Raw genomic sequence first — 21237 nt, forward strand, 5'->3', positions numbered from 1 at the left:
TTTAAAATGTCTGCAAGTTGCTGAAAAAGTATATTGTGCTTATGTAATAACTCTGAATAAAGCTTAACAAACCTACCAATTGGAACTGTGAAATATATTGGTAGCACATAACCTTAAGAACATGTGAAATATTAGTAAACACTCATTAGACATTTACTAAACTGAAAGTTTTAAGTTTTGCTAAAGGGATGCTGCTGAGAACTACAATTTAGCAATCTGTTTGAGAGGAAGACACAGGGTAAACTCACTATAAACCTTCCTGTCTCTCTCTCTGTATGTCTGAAAAATCCACCTCCTCTAGTTCTGATACAAGACAACAAAACATTAGAAATGTTCCAATGACTTCTTTTGCACACGGGCAAAGCTGAAGGCTGAATTTTACTCTGAGGACAGAAATATCTCTATCTTAACTGCACACAATTTTGCTGATAACATTTGAGATTATCAAAATGTTAAAGATTTTTTTTAGTACTCATATGACTCACCAGTTTTTATTTGCTTTGATAATTTCACGTTTTTCTCACTTTGGAGTGCGAGCTTTCAGTTTTGCTTCAGGTCAGGATCCCACCATGGAAATGTCACCCTGCGAAATTCTGCATATGAATCAGTAAGAATTCAAAACTGAGCAGCCAGGACCAGGGAACCATTGCAGTGATATAACCCACACATTAAAAGCAGGTTCCTACCACTCTTTTAAACGCATGTTTTTCTCCACTTTTCATTCACATGGAAAATTCACAGGAGTAGCTGAAGGTTGCACTACTTCCCAACAGATCTGCACAACAAAGTAATTCTACTCAAAATTATTTGGGAAATAGAACCCTGCAAAACATTACTGAAGGATTCATGAGATACCCTTTCAGACAAAATAATTTCAACAACTTATGCCTTGCTTTAAATAATGGCCAAAAAACCCACCCCCAAAACAAAAACATGTGTCTTCTTTTTTTGTCCAATTTTAGGGACTATCAACACACTACTGAATTTCTCCTTTTAATATCGTTTTGCCATGGATTCACATTTTAACAGACCACTATAAACCTCACCTCACCTAAGTAATAAGAATGAAGTTCCTTATCATCTCTCAACAATGTACAATCCTCTTTAACCTGTAAAACAATTCATGATTTTATTCCACCAAGAATTCAAATAGCATCTTCCCAAAACGTTATGATTTCTGTGTTGTACATTTCTGAATGCAAAACTGTCATAAGTTTTTCTGATGGAACTCCAGGTGGAATAAAGCTTTTCCCTTAAAGCAGTCCTTTTTCCCCATACTCAAGCATGATGTTTACCCCTTGGCTAAAATCACCTTCATCTTAACATTTCATTTGCATCTGTAGGTTGACTCTTTGGAAAGCTATGATTTGCAGATTTACCTAACATTATGAAAATCGGATGATCTTGTAACAGTTTATGTGGAAGATAATGAATTATCTTCCATCTACCACAAAAATAATCAGTTATTTGAGTAGCAGGACAGTATTTATCTTGTATTTTTTGATGAGATGTTTTAAAGAAGAGGCATGAAAAATTTCTGTCCTCTACACACCAGAAAATCTCCACGTAACTGGTGGGAACTTAACATTAGGAACTTTCCTTCTTTATCAAATTTGTTTCAAAATTTATTAGGCTGCACATCAGCAGCCTGATCACATAAGCTTCATTCCTTTGAGAAACCAGGCTGAAAGCAAAAAAACCCTAACAAACAATAACCACCACACAAACTACATTTATAACTAGTTGTAAGAAATAAGCTGACACTCCAATTTAAAAGACAGATTAAGCATGCTTAAGCAGGATTTCCTTCAACCTGTAATTTAAAAAAAAACCCAAAGAAAAAGAAAACACACATGATACCAAGCCTCAACAGAAGCTCATGACTAATGAAGTTGCAAATAAAGTTCTGATCACAGCAGTCATCCATATTTCTGCAGAAAAAAAAACCCTTCAAAAGAAAAAGCAAGACTTGACTCAAACATCGTAATACTGTATGAAGATTCCTGAATAACAAAAAGTAAATGCTTCAATAGGCATATGGGAGCAGTCTTCCTGCTACCGTCAGCTATGGATACTCTTCCTTTTGACTCAGTCACAGAGACCCTGAGCATCCTCAAATATTCTGATGCAGACAAAAATGGAGGAGAGGGGGGAACTAATTATCAGTGGTGTCACTGCTGACTAAACTAAGAACAGAAGTTCTAGCAGATGTATATCTGTTATCGGCAAGCTGAATGCTACCCCTCAGATGTACAAGGTTTATAATTCCTCACAACACCACTGAGGCTTTTTAAAACTACATTTTAAAACTACATAGCACAGAGAATAAGGTTTCTGTAAAGTTATTTCATAACATCAATTTTAGAACTACACTTGGAAGAGCCAGATTTCCAGATGTGGAAGTCCCAACTGTTCCTCTAGACTCTTACATATTAAAATAAAAATATATCTGAAGTCATGGATACAAGTTAACAAGCTCAGTTTCAGTCATGATGGAGTTTTCACCAACTGAAAGCTTCAGAAGATTACATAGATAGCAGGAAAAGGATAAACCTATATGAAATCTGTGCAAAAGTTAAGCAGTAGTCAAGAAATAGACTTCTAAAAGGTTGCTTTCCTTTTTTTCTTAAACACACCTTTTTGTTTTTCTTAAAGAACTCATTTTCTTATGTTATCAATGGTTAACAGTACAAAAAGGATTGGAAACAAAACAACAATGAAATCCCCTCTTGGTTAGTTCTGTAATTCTTAGGCAAGTGAGAACCTGCTTTCTTCTACATCCACTATTTCCTCATGGCAGGATGACTGGAAGGCTCAATCTGTAGATACAAGTCAAATTACTCATTTTTTTCTTTGACAGGGTTATTTTCTTACTGCACATGGTAGTTAAATGCAGTCTCCTGTATTAAAGCAGAAATCTCATCCAAAGCAACTTCTTTCTTTGCCTTCTTCCAACCTCAAATTGGAAAATTAGACTTCCACAGATCCTTGATACCTAGTTAGTTATAAGCTGAAGGATTAATTTGACCGCCTGTAGAAACGCCATAAAGAAAAGGTTCATTTACTAAACACTGAATAAGCTTGCAGGGCAGAAAGAAAAACAGAGTTCTTTGCTAGGGAATAACACCTCCAAACAAACTCTAATTTTTAGACCACAGGTGCTAACCAAGAACTACTGGAAGACTGTTTCATGACAATTTTCTTCTCTGTTGTAAGATATTTAGCATCTCAAATGTTCTTCATGTCTATGGCTGAGTTTCAAGTAACAGGCAACTACAGAATAACCGTTTTGTATTTTACCTCTGAAAGCATACTCCCCACCCCCCCAAAAAAAAGGGAAAAAAAAAAAAGAGAGAGACAAAGAGAGACAAAAGACAAACTTCTTTCTTCTCATTACTCCCTTGTTCCTCCTTCTAATAGACTTTAGCAGAGCAATTTTTAAACCAACCATATTTTGAAGCACATTGCAAAATTCATCTTCTTCTGGACAGCACTCAACCTCTCCTGGAATCAACTGCTTCTGCATAATGACATCTTGCCTATTGATTCCACCTGTTTGCACAGAATAACATGTATCTATAAAACATGCAGCAGCTGAAAACAGTGCCTCCATTACAACATTCACTTTCCTCTCAGAGGCCCTACTTGAGCAATACTAAGCACAAAAGATCAACACTGTGTTCCAAAATAGTTACTATACTAAAAGCAGGTCTTTCTCCAAACATGTAAAAATGGAATACCCAAATGAGGCAATAGTATTTAAGACACCTTTCTCATAGTTGCCTTTTATTAAAAGTATCCCAGCACATCCTTGATTATGCTTTACAACCAAAATGTTTATGTTTTTTCTTAGTGTTCCAGTGCCTTTATACAAAAAAGAAATTTGCAGTGGTATTAAAACGCCCTAAAATCTGGAATTCTTTTCTATTGTAGTTCAGATCCAAGTAAACATCACATTTCATGCACAAATTATTCTTTACTAACCTTACCAGAATTTTTCCCTCCTCCCACTCTCCTCATGGCAAGTAAACAATCATGTTATCACCTAACATACCCAGGAGAATATCTCATAATCAAGAGCTATCTGTTTATAGGCTAAAAATCCTGATTAGCAAACAGGTTTTGACAACTTGCATCCATCTACAAGTTAATCCACAAGGGCTGCCTAGATGTAGCTGTTGCTGAAATAGTTAATATTCCAAGAGAATGATGATTGAATCGGAGCTGGACAGAGAAGTCCTTAAGAGTCACTGAATAAAAGGTGGTGTATACACATCTCAAAAGTTCTATGCATTTTACTGACTTCTGAGTTCTCCAGGTCTTGAACTAAGGTATTTACAGGCTGAATTGGTCTAGTCTTGAAACTACGAGAAACTGTTTGTATACCTATTATGCTAGTTAACCAATATTATCTAAACCAATGCATATAGTGAAATGCTGGCTGCATTAAATCTAATTTTTCCCCAATTAACTTTAACGAGATAAGAGTTCTCTTAGCAAAGGAACCTTTAAAGGAAGAATCGTCACACCAGGTAACTATGCTAGTCTTACCAATAGCCTGAAAAACACCAGTGATAGCATTTTGCATTAAAACAGCAAGTAGGAAGAAGTTCTACATTTACTTAAGGGATCCTTCTAGAAAATAATACTACCATTCATTTATACAAAGACACAGGGTTAGTTTCTTGTAAACTTGATTCACCTTCTACTTGATACTGTAACTGCATGATTCTACTTGATATATAGTAAGTGCATGCTGGAACAAGGTAACTGAACCTATCATTACAATTTATATTGCACATCTAACTGGCAATATTTAGGCAACAATTCTTAATTACTAATATATTAAACCCAGATGTTTCCATCTTGTAACTGGCCAATACTTCCATGAAGCTCCAGTTGCTTGAGTTTAATCACTGAAGTAATTGAAAGAGAAGATCGATGCAAAGACTGCAACAGCAGCTGCTATTACCACACCTAAAATAACAAAGGAAATGCATTCAGTGAGTGGCAAGGGCAGCACAGTCAACAGCAGCTAGGGTGTGGAGGGCAGGGTCCAGGTGAATGGCAAGCAGGAGGAGAAATAAAAGCCACCCCAAAAAACATCTACCACTGTGAAGCCTAAATCTACAGCTACGATGTCAGATAGTTAAATTATAAAAGCTCCACATGACATTTCTAATCAGAGCAGGATTCTTCCAGAAATCCAGATGACCACATACTTCTGTAGTAACTTGGCCATGTCCTGGCCCATAAAATAACGCACTGACTCTGCACTACTGCTTAATTCTAGGAATCAGGCTAGGAAAAATAGCAAAAATTTTAAGCTTTAAGAAACAAAAGCTATTAAGTTTTTTCTTGTCTGTGTTGCACTACATCTACTCTGTAAGTCTTTGTAGCACAACAGCCATTTTCCTGTTGATTAACATGCTTGTTACTGATGCAGCTGAGAAGATGACACAAAAAAACAGAACACCTGAGTGATGATTCAAGGGAAAACATTTTTACATCCAAAGCAAACACATATTTACTGCTACTACTCTTTAATCTTCCAGTTACCATGTTCTACTTCTAAGCATTAATAGAAAACAAAAGTTACTGTTTTGACGACTGAAGTGTATTTTAATATGAAAAGACAGTCAAAACTCACAGCAAAGAGAACTGTACTAAGTGCAGACAGACATCTGAGAGCTGGACTATGGAGTATCATGGAGAAGTTGTATTTGAAAGAAGAGTTCTGCAGCTGGTGTTCCCTGAATTATTGAGGCTGACAATTAGCACCCAAGCCCATATGTATTTGTCAGCTTCTGAAGATTTGTGAGTCACTAGCCGATTTACGGATGCCTACTTGACAAAGCCATTCAACTGTGTTGTTTTTTTTTAAAATACAGAATTATAGAAGTGGTGGCTCTCTAAAAAAGGAATAAAGCTACATGAGCCTTTTGTATTGACTTGTAGGCTAAACGAATGCAAACACCGGTTTTGTTTCAAGAGCAGGCTGTGGTTCTTTCTTCCCCAGAAACACCCTGCACCTACAATACTGAAATGGGAACTCATTTTAGAAAAGTATTGTATTAATCTCACCAGTTTATTAATAATGCTGTGGAATCTAACAGTACTGAAAGGGGCCATTATAATTTCTGGATTGCCATAGCAAAAATCAGGGAAGTAACGTACCCATATTTTGCTGAAGTTTCAACAGCAGTGTTGCTTTTGTCAGTTGTTGCTGTTGTGTGTCATCCGTGTTGTCAGTAACTGGACAAATATCAACTGCATGGAAATCAAGTGAAGAAGTAAATATCAGGTGAAAAGCTAACAGTTGTGTCTTACAGTTGAATTAATGCAAAAGGCCAAGAACTTCCTATCAACTTTATAAAGTACATTTATAGTAGAAAGAAGAGTTTATTGCAGTAGAAATGGTACAGTAGCAACAGCATAGCACTAAACTATTCCATATGGCTGGACGAGAAGAAATAAAGCGAAAAAATAAAGCGAAAAAATAAAGCGAAAAAATAAAGCGAAAAAATACATTTGGGAAGGAGCTCCTCTTCCAAAACTCATTTTCCACACCCTGCAACCAGAGTAACATATCCAACCCCCTTTACATAACCTGAGAAGAATTTCACTACTCTGAGCGGGAACCACCAAAATGAACCATTAACCACCTTCCAAGATCAAAGTTTTTCCTTCAAAGCCATCTGTCCAGAGTTCAGGCTACATGGAGTGAGCCCAGCATCACCTCCCTACCCAACAGCCATAGATGCTCTTTTTCAAAGCACAGAAATTCCTTTTTGAAGATCTGCTAAAAATACACTTGTAGAGCAGGCATAAAGGACACATTCCCCTTTGGAAGTTACTAAATCCTTAGACTGCTCAGCCAGGATGTGAGAGAGCTTGATTCTATTTCCAGACTGATGGGATTCAAATCTGTATCTATTTCCTTTCCAAAGATTTCCCTAATCACTTGGCTATATCCAGCTTGTTAGAGAGGGGGAGGAGAGAAAGAAGGGGATTAATCTTAAGTCCTCTAGCTGCACTTGTTCATGTATCCCACATAGAGCAAGCATGCTTTGGACTACCTAGTTCAGTGATAAGGCTACTTGATGGTGGTAGGCCAAAGGTCTTCAATTTGCATTCTTGTTCCCAGGATAGTTTGCTAAGGCATCACTTGCCAAAAGTTCTGACTACAATTCAGTAGCTACTATTGCAAACATCTTCTGGACAAGTAAACAGTAGGAGAAAGTGTTTGTGCTATTGCAGTGAGATCTGGATGTCTTCGGAAAGAACAGAATGGGCATGCTGAGATAAGAAAAAAAGCCTAACAGATTGTTCTTGTCCAGAAGATGAAGAAGAAAAACCCACAGCAGTACCAGATATCAAGTTTTAGCAGCCCATGGAATACTGATCTAAATGAAAACAGATCTCCCATTCCCAGAGTGGGGCTGTCAATCACCTATAAATTACAAATTACATAGTTGAGTAATAAGGCACACCCCTTGTATGACTCATACGAAAATGATTCATGGAAAAGTACTTTCTCTATCATATCATTAACTATGGGGGAAATGTATAATCTAGATATGTGATCAGAAAGGTTGCTTCTGTCATCTAAGGTGAGTCATGTGCATGATTGTCTTCAAATTCTTTTTAAGTCAAACTTGCACAAGATCTGTTGTTACAAAAAAAGCACTCAAGCTAGACATTTAGGATCTGTCTTTAGCCATTTTTATCCTGAACCCACTGACTTTGTATACGATGTACTACAGAAGAGCAATTAATAACTGTCTGATACAAAACTTACCAGGCTAGAAAGATACATAGATATACACACAAATATATATGCACACATTAAGCATAAACATGGCTTTGAGATCTCCCTGCAAGCTGCACATACATGTAAAATAAAAATAAGGACACAACATTTCAATGCAAGGGGTGCTTTTTTGAAGATAAATTATCAAATATCTCTGAAGCCCACTGGTCCACAATGAGGCCGTAGTTTCATCATTATTTTTTCTGTGCAAAGGAAAACACACCCTTATCTGCCTAAAATATGAGCAGATATCTTCAACTACAGTAAATGAATTATTAATTGTTGCAAGATAGTTTTTTAAGTAGTACCTTAACTAGCACAGTTAAGAGCACCACATTCTCTCCACACTACAACAGTTTTCAATTCCCTAAAACAACATACCACTTTTAGAGAAGCTGACCACATTTCTTGGGTCACCTCTGAAGTCTAGATCCAGCAGGTTTCCTTCTGCTTTACTTTTAATGAGCAAGTAGGATAGTTTGTGCCCTCTAACTTTATGTTTCTTTGCACCTTCGTAAGAACTGTTGCACATTTCTGAAGGTAACTTTTGAAGCTGCACATCAAGGCAGCAATGCTCGCTTGCTCAGGGGAAAAAAAGAAAGAAAGAAGAAAAAAGAAAAAAGAAAGAAACACCTTTGAAACATCTTTAGTTACCAAAGGCATTTTTGTCATTAAGTTATGGAAGACTTGCATGTGATGCAGCTGTAGTATAAATCACACAAAGAATTTTTAAAAGCAGATGCTTTCTCGTACCAATTATATGAATCCTTAATTCTTCATTAATTCTTCAATTTGTTAACAAAGATAGGGGAGCGATTACCACTACTGAAGTCTTATTTATGTTTATCCACTCAGGGTATTTAACACACCACCACCACCACCCCCTGTACCAAGAAGGGGCATGGATTTAGTAACGCCGATCATAAAGGCAGAGCTATCAATTGCGTGTATTAAAACACTAAATACCTTGAAGCTACAATGTTAGAGCTATTTATATCTTTCAATTATAAATAGGTCAGGTTTTACTTCCTATTTTCCATGTAACAGTTTTAAAGCATGACCCAGTAGTGACCTCACTGGAGAGTTGTACAAGGAATCAAGAGAACAAAGCGTAGGAGACAGCAGCAGAGGCCATACTAAGCACACGAAACTGACCTTCTCAAAATATCTTTATTTCATATGTTTTGACTAAAAGCTGCTTAAAAAAATAACTTTTGGCTGTACTGATTAGATCCTCTTCTTCTCAAGTGCATGTTTTAAAGAGCAACAAAAAAAGAAATTATTTCAAAAGCCTGCTCAAGTTCTTGAATTTTAAACAATTCTTTTTATCAGCAAACTTTCCCCAGAACTTCACTATGGATAGCATTTCCACTTAATTCAAGGTTGGTGCCTAAGACCACAGGAATCGTGATACAAACAGAAAGGCTAATGTCAAAATTCACTACAAACCAATTTTTACACCATTACTGAATATTGACTATTATTAATAAAGATAATGCTAAGCTTTGAGAAACAACAAATGCTACCCAAATTGGAACAATGCACTGAAGAAGCCTTTACACAAGGGAAACCCCAAACTCTCATTGTGTCACAAAAACACATTTACAGCAATACTTAAACACTTCATACTAAAGTACCAATAAAAATCAAATTGCAAAATTAATGCTTTTCTTTACAATGCAGAACACTTTTCTTACACAGTTAACAAGTCTAATTTCTAAAACAGCCTTCCTGGCATCAATAAAAGCGTATACATAAATCACAAGTTACTAACGGAGTAACAATGATTACCAGAATCTAACACTGTTGTGCTGAGAGCATTATTATCATCATCGCTACTAACAGAACCCATTTTACGGACAAATTTCATGGTGTTCACTGGGACAAGGCCAGACTCAGTTTTTACCAAAATCCTCTTTGTATGTTTTCTTTCCTTTCCTCTGCTATGCACTTACTTAAATTTACATTTTTTTTTAAAAAAGAAAAATAAATCCCACACTCCTAACTCTATAACCAGCAAGCTACAAGAACATACAAACTCATTTTGTGAGCTACCTGGACATCATTTTACGCCTATTAATGGCATCAAATCTTTGTGATGTATTGCTGTTAGTCTAAATCATGCTTTCTTCCTACCTCCAGATCATACATCCTTACACAAGCAATGAATCCAAACTGAATCATCTTCTCTTTCCCTCCCACACCTTTCTCCACTGTTACAGAAATATTAATTTGCATCCCTAAGTTATACTAATTCCTTAAAGCTCAGTAATAATTAGCTTTAAGATTATAAAAGTTAATCTTATAATGCAAGAGAGATTTTTATTGGCTTTCCTGGTTTTGTTCAGGTTCCTGAGCTGTGTACATCTTTTACTTCTTGAGATAATGAATCAGATTCACTGCTAACAGCTTTAGTTAAAGCCTGGGAAAACTGATCAATTTAGAAAGACGTAAGAATTTATGGTTAGCTCTGAAATTAAGAATTTTATTATAAACCTGTAACCTGCAGCTCATTCACATTTATGAGGCAAAAAAGGGAATAAAAGAAATCTCTTCTGTAAGATCACAGGAAGTATTGTTAGGAAGCATTTCAACTACAGGTTTGACTCCTACATTGAAATCAAAGTTGTATGGGAAGAAAAAAAACCACCAACAGGAAATGATATAAACCAGAAATATTCAGAAAAAAGTCAGTAACTAGGTTATAGCAAAATATTTGTATTAAAACAAATATAAAAGTCTTATAATCAGATCATAAACTTATAAGACATGCAGTAGAAAAGGAAAAGCTCTCTCTATTTTCTTCCCATTTTGGGTGAATCATAAAATTTCATTTATGGGCACTGCATTTGATACATAAATTAAAACACTCAGAACAAAGAAAGGTACTTTGTACTTTTGAAAGAGTCAGGTTTTAGCATGACATCTTCCTGAAAGACACATTAGACTATATATGTATTTTTTTAATATTTAGTGATAAAACAGTAGATTTGACTAAAGCTCTCAACTTCTTATTCTATGTAGTATCAGAACTACTCAGCATTTAAACCAGCAAAGTTGAACTACTAAAAAAGTAATCATAATATAAAGCTTTACAGGGTTTTTTTACAGTTTATTTGCTAATATACGATCACCTTTAATTCATGTGCAGTGTAATGTATGCTAACCTTGTTAAGCCATATATTTATGTATCTACTGTAGTTCATGAGCTGCAACCACGATTGCATAGATAATGCAGTGAAAGAGCAAAATATCTGAGAGAAGAAAGAAAGGTCTGTTACAAGTCAAATACAAAAACTGCAAGAACCCTTACCACTTTTCACAAATATATTTAAGCTGTAATTAGATTGATATAAACCCTTAGAGCTTGATATGAAGTAAGCCAACTTTAAGCATATCCATATCTGGGTAAAACTGGCCTATGCCATTAGTCAACATTTTTGTAATCCATGATGCAGTCTATCCTGGTTCTCAGATACTGTATTTACCTGTGTTAATTTCCTCTGCTATATGGATATCTTCAGCTTGCACACATTGATCTAACATCTCAACAAAACGTTCCTGAATTTCTCCAGTGGCCTCATCACCAAACTTATAATCACTGAGCATCACACTGGATCCAGCAACAGGGACAAACAGTCTTTGAGGTAAGACATGATACTCCCTCTCAAAACCTGAAAGAAAAGGGGAAAAAAAAAACATCCAAATAAAAGCCTTGCCAGCTATGGTAAGATTCCTTATTAATCTCTGATCATAAGATAAAGCTATTGCAAAAGAACTGCTCAAGGTTTCTGTGTAAAAAACCTGTTTTCAGGCATGGCTTGTTTCGTTGTTTCTGTTTTATGAAAGTTTTGGCTGCTATTATACTGATTTATATTCTTACATTAGTCTCTCCAGAAATACCCGAGACCTCCAAAACAGACCATAAAATGTTAAACAGAACTTTTTTCATGTTTAGAATGACTAGAAAAGAACTCTAGGAAAGACTGCACATAAGAGTGTACACAAAACAGCACGATTTCAACACCACAAAGCATTGAAAATATTTGGCTGCTTTATGCCATAAAGCCACAAAGTACGGGTGCCACCTAAAGAGGAAATGGAAAACTGCATGCAATTGAACACAAGTTTAAATCATGCAGGTTGGATAAAGCCGGCTAACACCAAAACAAACCATGTTATCCTAAAGTAAATAGTAATTCTGAACATGAATAATTTTTCCTTACACAATCAGCCGGTTTCCATTTCTCTTCTATTTTTTCTAAAATCACTACCGAAGATAGTATCTTTTAAAAGGCTTTTCTTTTATATAAGATCTTCAAATCGATATTTCAATTAACCAATAATATTTGGTTTAAAAAAAACAACAAAAGAACAAGAAGATAACTTGATACCATTGCAGTGACTCAAAGAAGTTTAAAGAATCACGCAGCATGAGCTAGGAGATCTGGTCTCAGCATATAACCCCTTAGTTTTTAATATAATCATGATAGGAAGTTTTATTTTCATCAGATCAATTTGCATTGTGTTCTGGCCGCTGCATGGTGCTCTGTTAAATTCAAGCTAATGCAATCCAGCAGTTATTCACGGTGCTGAAATAAGATCTATTTCTTTAAAAGACACAAAGACTGTAAAATAGTATTTGATGAAGAGAAAGAAGTCCAGGGGCAGAGACAACACAAATTATATATTTGTACAGTTAGTTAGAAAAAAAATAATCAGGATACTTCTGCACATAATAATCACCACATACAATGCCATAATTAATTTAATGGAGATGAACTATTAAACTTCAAAGCTCATGTCCACTATCATTTGTAACATAGGTGATATAAGAACATGGAAGGCCATGCCCAGCTGGTTCTTTTAATCCTACCAAGTTTTAGCATACTTCAATATTAATAGGAATACCGTACAGTGATTAAAAAAAAAAAAAAAACCAACATAAAAATGTAAAATGTGCAAGTTACAGTTAGAACTTCAGTGACGGGAGTTTCAGCTACAGTATTTTTAAAAATTACAAAATTTCTGATCAGTGAGAAAGAAGCTGAAATTGCATTTTCTGGTCATGAGAACTGAACACAAACTTTGTATGAAAACTGGGATGCCAAAGAACCTTTCTGCACTTGACAAAAATTCTCATGATTTAAGAAAAAGTCAAGGCTGCCAAACAGAAATTATGCTATTTGCTTTCTATTCTGCTCTAACCAAACTGGAACTTCAGTACCCTAGCAGAATTTTCTACAAGAACCAAAATTCACTGCAAATGTAAGCTGGTTTTTCTCTGAATTCCTACTTTTTTTGTGAGGTCCTTCATTTATAATGAGATCTTCAAATAGTATTTCACAGCGATCACTCAATGTGTTTATTATGTCTCTTTTCAAAGCCTGCAAAGACAAAGCGAAGACATCAGTAATATAAAAGCCATTTGCAAAGTTTTTGACTAGTAAGAAACAACAAAAGAAGTCCCTTATAGGGTTTAACCCATGTTGAAAGAACAGTTTTTCCAGAAAATAAAAACTCTAAAGAGAATTTTTATAAGTCCAATAAAGAGAAGCTAACATCAAAAGAATTAAAATCAAAAAAGAAAATAACAAAACAAAAATTAAAAGCTGAGGAGAATGTTAGTATTGTTAGAATAAGAACTGACAACTTCTAGACATTACTATTAAAATAAAAACAAACAAAAATAATCACAAGGCATTGACTCAATAACAGGAAAAAAAATAACTGAACAAATAAATCTGTATTTTCCCCCTATACATACAAAAATATAGTCTGTAACCTTTTCTTAATTTTAAGAAAATTTGTCACAGCCTAATCACTTTGACAATTTGTGTAAAGTTTCATCATGGAACAGCCTTAGCAACAGGACACATGCCTGCTAAAAGTGAAAAAGGAACTGAATCAATCACACACACACAGATGGCTTCTAAAAAAATCCATATGTTCAAGGGAATGAACATCTTAACACCAGTTTAGACCATGTCATTTTGGCAAAAAAAAAGCAGTATGACAAATTTCTTGTATTTCATAAAAATGTTTCTGATTAACTAAAAAAACTTTTCACTACCTGAATAGCTTCTTTAACTTTTGGCTTGTTGTTATGTACATAGGCTCTGCATTTCACAGCACCTTTGAGATTTATGGAACCACTGCAGACCTGGACTGTAGCTGTTGATCTATGACTTGAACCCTGGGACTGAAAAATAAACATGTTTGTTTTATCTTGTTACATAGGCACTTGCAGCATGAGTAACAAAAAACAGAAGTAGGAAATTAATAGCATACCTTAAGATGTTTACATATAGCCTGTTTTCCCTCATAATTAATTTTTTTTTTTCTTTTTTTTTTTTTTAGTTTTGTTAGTTAAGACTGAAAATCTCTCTCCTTTTCCATTATGGAGAATATATATACTTTTCCAGACATTCCATTTCTTGCAATTTAAATATTTGTGTCTATGAGACTTCTATAACTTTTCAGGCAAGTAGATTGTGGCTAATTAGTATTGCAATCTATAAATATTTTTAAGATTTTTTTTTTAAAGATGAAGTTTGTATTTTTACTATATAGTATGCATAACCTGTGGTATCCTGAGTGTCATCTCATCAGTCAGTACTAAATTATAAATGTGGTCATATTTAGAACTGTATCAAACTGTTGCCTAGAAATATTCACCCTAATTACCAAAACAATTACTGTGCTGCATGAAGCACTCTAAGACAACACCTGGAAACACAGGGATGCATAACTTCCACATAAACTGCGCAAACTATCTCTGCCAAAACAAAAAGCTTTCCTTTCTGAGGCAATTAACCATTGGACCAATGTAACAACAAAAGAAGCTGAGATACTCACCAAGTCTTTAAAATGGCATTTTATACATTTCTGGAGGTTTTGCTAAACATGACTTTAGAGAATCCAGGAACTACCTGACAAAACTGTATGGCCTGTGTTGTGCAAGAACAAAACAATGCCTGGACGCACTTAGGACCTAGACTGGTGCACCTAATTCAGGGTTCAAGTCAGCATAAACTTTGATAGAGAGGAAACTCCTGACACAGACCCAACAGCTCCAGCTTACGATTCAGCTCCCAGGGTCTGTACCTTAATCCAGAACTAGTGACTGAGCTTCTGATGAAATCATTCAAGTAAATGTCCATAGCTAGCCATGGCAAGCTGAAGTGTGGGGGTGATTCTGAACTTCAGAATGATGCAAAGTCACCTTGAAATCAATGTACGCAGGTATGTACAGGTATCCTACTATCAAATGAATTAGTTTAAAGGACTTTACTTCTATCACCAGTTTTTCAAATTTTCCTTGCAGCTGTACTGTGCAATTCTTAGACAACGTGGTTATCACACCACAAGAATTTTTGAACACACAAAATATGCAGATCTGTCCACAATCAGTTTCACAGTCAATATCCATGGGGGAAAAAAAAAAGTCTTAGGATTAAGTAATCTGGATTTCTAGACAATAATTCAGAATGCTATTTCATTTTTTATTCTATTTTATAAGATAACAGCGAGGTTATACTTTACAAACCACTGAATACTTACCAGCTGTGTCAGAACCTTGACATCAGAAAACTGAGTGCTGGACTGAGTATTTCCTCTTAACTTTTTCTGAGGGAAAAAAATTCTTTGTGTCATGAAACAAGAAAAAAAATATCCCAAATCAAAGTCTCCTCACTATGGTATAAAATGTGTCCTAGTTCACAGCTTTTAAGAAAGAACAATGGCATATAGAAAACAGCCATGAGAATATAAATACAAAACTAAAAGGAGATGAATGTATCAGCCAAACAAGGTGCTTCCACTCTTTGTTAAACATTTAGACATATGTAGGTCTTAGAAATCTTATCACCTACATTCACACCTTACTCATGTTGTTTACTGAGGAGATAGCACATAGAAAAATTTTTAGTCAAACTTCACATATAATTATTGCATTCACATTGCCAGAAGAAAAACAGGCAATCTGCAGCAATGAAGATGGGAACACAAGCAGTCCAGCGTATTAGTTACCCAAAATAGGCCAATTAGATCAACAAATGTTGTACAGAAGACATCTCAGTCAATGCTTTATCACACTGGAGGTTCTAACTACACATCTAATAGAGTTCAATTCCTTGTTATTTGGTACTCACCTGCCCTTCCAGTAGTTCTGTATCATCATCTTTAATTTGTCCATTGATCAGAAAAACGCTGTCTTCTATCTGTTTTGACCATCGATTTAACCCATTCTTTAAAAAAAGTGGAAACACAAAAATCTCATAATAGGTAAGAGAATTTCACTAAAACAGTTGGACAGTATCATGCTGAAATTATAGACAAACATGTTTCAACAGTTACTCAGAGAGAGTTTTAAAGTCTCTGAAAAATCTGTCTATGTTTTTCCAAAGCTAAATCTTAAAACCAACAAGTTCAAAATATATCCATTAAGAAACAAGCATTTTAAAATATTCAAGTGCTACCCCAGGGATCTGATTTTTGTAGAGGGATGCAGACTACTGACAGTCAATTCATATTAAAAGCACCCCTAAACTCTGTTCTAATTGGATGTAAACTTTCAGTAGGTGAAGCAGGAGACTTTAGTTGGAATACTCATGACAACCGCCAAATAATTCTGAGCAAAGGAAACTGCCACACTAAGCACAGCAGAAGAAAAGCCATCCACATTTTTTATACTATGAATGCTTCATAGTAACTTCAAATTACATTTAAAAGAGGAATAACTGCCAAACATTCTCCGCTGATTAGTCCTACTCCTCTACTCACACTATTCAAATCTTTCTCTCTCATTTAATTTTCAACAGAAATAGTGTAGATACCAACCACAAAACTGGTGCAGCCAGTTAGTTACCTTGGTATTTTTCTCCAAGTCATGGTTCGGTGAAGTAGCAAGAAGTGGAATGTGAATATTAACATTTACTGTACAGTTCAAAGCCAACCAGGATGCAGACAGAGCACTCTGGTATTTCCAATCTGCTGGTTTAGGTGAGCTCTGAGAACAGAAAAAAGCAATAAAGAGTCTATACAAAACACTATATATCTCAAATAGAGATTTTTTTCTTGAAACTTTGCTTGTCATGCATTAAAAGCTGTACAGACAGGATTATGAGCTTACCTTTGGATCTTGTACATCATAGGTTCGGCAAACTACTCTTTGCTACTTAAAGAAAAAGATCCAGTGAAAGGCAAAAAAACCCGAGTAAGAACAATTCACAATTAACTTTGTCCTTTACTTTACTACTGAAGAAAGTTCTCACCTTTCATTAGTGTAAAAAAAGTGGAAAAACATTTGACTGTAAACTCCAACTACCATAGTGATGCTATCCCATCTCTTACAAATATATTAAGATCAATAGGTATTCACAGGGAGAGCCACCAATGCACCAATTTGTAATTTGTCCTTGTCTCTCTCACTTCTCCAAGGAAAAACCTTGCTTTCTCTGCTTGTATTATCTCATTATCAACAGACCCAGCATTCTTCTGCAGCACTAGTACAGATCCCACATGCCCACTACTTCCCCACTTCCATGTAGAATATCATTGGTAATAGCAAGCTCAAGAAGCTATACAGTTTTTTAGATGTTATCTTAAATTTATGCAAATCAAAACTGACTGGGGAATGCATAATTTGATGCCACCACACAAACAAACCTAACAGTAAGAAATTATGAAAATTTTGCAAGGATAAGAGGGTCAATAGTCTTACTCATGGGTAATCAGAAAACTTCATGATTTCAAGTTACTGATCTATGCCTATCTGAACTGAAACAACTTCCTCCTCGCAATTTATCATTTATTCAGAAATAACTACAGAAAAGAGGTTGGGGATAGCAGTCTCAATCAATAAAGCTTGTTTATAAAGGATACTTTCTTGTAGCAGAACAAATTTGAAGAGCGGCTCTTTCCGAGACCTCCTCCTCAGCAGGTTTCCAGAGTCTTCTTTTAGTCAAGGACTTCTCCACTGAGAAGATTAGCTAAAGATGAAAAAAGTATAATGGATTTTTTCACAAAAATAATGCATTATAATTTCTGGAAAATCGTCTTGTACTGAAGTTCTAAGTCCAAGTGATATCATAATTATGTATAAACAGGAAATACAGCTTCCATGTCACAAAATGTCATGTTAGAAGAACATTCAACAAAGACTCATAGGCAACCACTCCAAAGCGAAAGTCACTTGTGAAATCTTAATTCAGCTTCCTTGTAAACCAAACCAAGCAACACACATTCACATATTCAACTTGTATGCTTTTCTCCTCACATAAATATTACAGCTTTATATCTATCAGTTGAGGATCAGGAAAGACAGCTGTGCAAAATAGCTACTAATTAAAAAAACAAAACAAAACAAAACAAATTTTAATTCAGCAATCACTGATCACCTGGACACAGCTCACCTTTTTTTGTTGGCTGCTAGTTTCAGTAATCACAACTGAGATGTGATTGTGTTGCACTGCCAAAACTGAATCTTGGACCTTAAGCTTTAGAACCTACTTATGTTTAAATCATTCATCATGCTTACTTTATGAAAATGATAAAATGAACCTACATCTACAGAACAGAAACTCAATGTGGCACTAGATGCCCCAATACTGAAAAAAAAATGCATTTTACATCTATCAGACAGTAGCACATTCTAAGTAGTTTTTAAATATAACCCCCCACACCTAAGTCAAATACTACTAGTTCTATACAAGATATCCATTTTAGAGGAATCAGAGCTGTAGATCTTTCACTACTATAAACATCTCTAATTCATTCAGACAAAAAAAGCTAACATGCTACCATTACTAGTAATTGTGCCACAAGGATTTAGTTTAACATTAACCTTGAAGATGTTTTCCTTAAGCCCGAATGTCCACTTCCAGTAAATACAATAAGATTTGCTATTACAGTAACAAACATCACAAGAAACAGAAAGTTAGCAAATACCAGGTGTGCTATAGTCCCATAGGACAGCAATTTCTGATGTTTCAGTCTCAAAAACATACCTCAAACCAGAACATATGTGCTTTTAGAAATAAAGCAACAAAACAACCATATATATTCAAGTCAATGATAGAAGATTACTCAGCTACACACCCAAAGATATTCCTGTCTTTCTACCAGGAAGTCTACTTACCTTGCGCAAAGCATTTTGACAATCTTTTGACAGTTCTGGAGTTGCAATAATAAATACACCTAGAACTAATAAGCCTCCAGGAAGCATTCTAGAAACCTAAAAAAAAAAAAAAACAACAAAAAAAACCCCAAGAACATTAATAGGAATCAGAAATCTAGCAAGCATGTAACTTGATATATCAAAATTTTCTAATGACGCAAGTACGCATCAAGAGAAGAAATTAATTAAGCAAGACTGTTCTTCACTTATATGTTCCTCTGAAATGTCTAAACACATCTTGAAAACTTTCTTGCTTCAGTCCTATCAAGTCTCTGTTTCATCATGAACTTTGAAAAAAATACAGATATTTTGGTTTAAAATAACTGTGCCTAGCATGGTTAGGAAGGTTCTTTTACTTTGAGAAAAAGTCTTGAGACAACACAAGTGATGAGGTAGTTTTTGTCGACCTTACTTCCTTTCTATTCCTCCCAAGCCCTTCATTAATTCACACTGTGCTACCTGACTGGCATGTGTAGTTATCCATTCTTCATCGATGGATGCCAGTTTTGAAGGACTGATGTTGTCTTCCTTCTGCTCTTCCTTTGGAGGCGTTCGAACAGCCTGAATTACGTAGTCTCTTTGTGGGGAACACTGTCAAAAACATCAATATAAGCAAATATGCCATGAGGTTGATATCAAGTCTGAGACTATACTGCATAACATAGTAACTGCAAGGGCTGCTTTATACTAGGTATTGTTAAACTCTGTAGTAATCTGTTGCAAAAATAATTCCTTCATGTTTTTTTTTGCCTTTATGCCTTGCTTAGTGATAAGTTTTATTTTTATGATTTTAATCTCTTTTCTACGTGTTGTATCTTTCACAAAATGATTTTAAAAGACTTGAGTAGTTGGCTGACACTGCAAACCCTCTGGAGAAGTCTCTTCTGGTCATATTACCACCCTCCTGCATCATACAAGCTCAGTGTGATGTTAATAGGCTTATCCCAGATGATTAAGGCCAAGGGGGTTTTCCCCTATTAACATGAACAAATAGAACAGACTTCAAATATTACACACTTACCTGCCCTATTAACAGGCCAGTGACATAAGGCTTTAATTTTGTGCTGAGGTCTGAAAGATACTGCCCAATAGCTTCCTCAACAAAGTAAGTTCTACCCATTACTGCAGGTTTTAGACTAAGTATTGTAGTTTCAACCTACAAAACAAATAACGTATGAAGTCAGAGAAAGTATATATACTACACTGGTTACATGAAAATAAGAGTCTCGCACAAAGATGCTGAATGGATTAATACTTTATCTATCAACAAAGGCTAGTTAAGTAGCTTTATGATCTGCAAGTTTGATTTTTTAAATGAAAAACATAGTTCTCTATACTAGAGGAAGTATGTGACCCTTATTTGAAAGAAAGCTATTTTAAATACCTGCCACTGAAATGACATGGCAAGTAATGCAAACAAATGCTAGGAAAAACATGTCTTCAAGCAACAACTTCTTGCTACATCATGTTTCATCAGAGGCCAGACAGTAAAGTGCGTGTTTTTGCATTCACATTCCTCTTTGAGGGACTTGCTAAATTCCACACTTGTACTTAAACATGCCACGCACATTTTTCATTCCAATTCCTAAGGCATTAGAAGTACAGCATCTGGGGACTATCCCAAAGGCCATCCTTGCAGCTCCCATCAGTAGCCATGTGAAGCCAGGGCATGGGGACTGCCACTGACACCCCTCCCTTCCACGCAGACCTATTCTGAAAACTGCTTTACACACCGAGGACTTTCACAAAAACTAAATATGAGAAAGCAAAGGGTATTCTGAGTCTCCGCAAAGGTGCCTGCTGGAGAAAGCTGCACAGGGACGGCAGAGCTGAAGCTCCGGACCAGGGCCAAAAGCACCTCTGCACCCGCACTGCAGCCCGGCCCACAGCTCGGCGGTGGCTCCCGCGCAGCTCCCCCACCGCCTCGGGCCGCCCCCAAGCGCTCCCCGCACTCGCCTGACGGCCGCGGCCGCCGCCGGGTCCCCAAGCTCGGCCGCCACCACCTCAGCGCTGCCGCCACTACTGCCGCCACTACTGCCGCCGCCTCAGCCGAGCACGGAGGCGACCCGCGTCACCGGCAGGCGCCGCTCGCGCCCCGGCGTAGGGTGATGACGCACAACAACCCAGACCCGAGCGCGGGAAAAGGGCGCGCAGAGGGAGAGCTCAGCGCCAGCGCCGCCATGCTTTGAGTGGCAGAAGCTGTGACGCCTCCTCCTGCATCTCCCGGGCGCGCAGGACGCCTTAG

At 36.2% G+C, this 21237-nt stretch overlaps 1 protein-coding gene across 3 annotated transcripts; it reads right to left on the reverse strand.

The window, feature by feature from the left end:
* Positions 1-1486: 1486 nt before the first annotated feature.
* On the reverse strand, positions 1487-21013 carry ODR4 (odr-4 GPCR localization factor homolog). Of its 3 annotated transcripts, XR_011325831.1 has the most exons (15): positions 20949-21013; positions 20014-20148; positions 19452-19583; positions 18954-19049; positions 17699-17805; positions 16947-16983; positions 16683-16823; positions 15967-16062; positions 15377-15442; positions 13887-14015; positions 13110-13200; positions 11302-11487; positions 6178-6270; positions 3449-4977; positions 2039-2819 (listed from the first exon to the last, which is right to left on the reverse strand). XR_011325831.1 is itself a non-coding variant. In XM_069789566.1 (14 exons), the coding sequence occupies exons 2-14, from the start codon at positions 20110-20112 to the stop codon at positions 4910-4912; spliced, it is 1341 nt and encodes a 446-aa protein (XP_069645667.1). In that variant the 5' UTR covers positions 20113-20148; positions 20949-21013; the 3' UTR covers positions 1487-4909. The 3 variants fall into 3 exon arrangements, 2 of the variants coding, with proteins under 2 accessions (XP_069645667.1, XP_069645668.1); XM_069789566.1 differs by having other exon boundaries at positions 1487-4977; XM_069789567.1 differs by lacking the exon at positions 20949-21013 and adding an exon at positions 20726-20835 and having other exon boundaries at positions 1487-4977.
* Between the last annotated feature and the right edge of the window lie 224 nt (positions 21014-21237).

This window comes from Haliaeetus albicilla, chromosome 8 (genome assembly GCF_947461875.1).
Source record: "Haliaeetus albicilla chromosome 8, bHalAlb1.1, whole genome shotgun sequence".
NCBI classification, from domain to species: Eukaryota; Metazoa; Chordata; class Aves; order Accipitriformes; family Accipitridae; genus Haliaeetus; species Haliaeetus albicilla.

What these genes read in the sequence shown, in the direction of transcription:
- ODR4 (XM_069789566.1), bottom strand. Translation starts at nt 20,112, where the DNA reads ATGGGTAGAACTTACTTTGTTGAGGAAGCTATTGGGCAGTATCTTTCA. An exon ending in CTGGCCTGTTAATAGGGCAG is followed by an intron (nt 19,584 to 20,013) that starts GTAAGTGTGTAA and finishes TGTTTTTGACAG; the next exon opens with TGTTCCCCACAAAGAGACTA. An exon ending in AAGTTAAAGAAGCTATTCAG is followed by an intron (nt 13,201 to 13,886) that starts GTAGTGAAAAGT and finishes TTGTCTTTGCAG; the next exon opens with GCTTTGAAAAGAGACATAAT.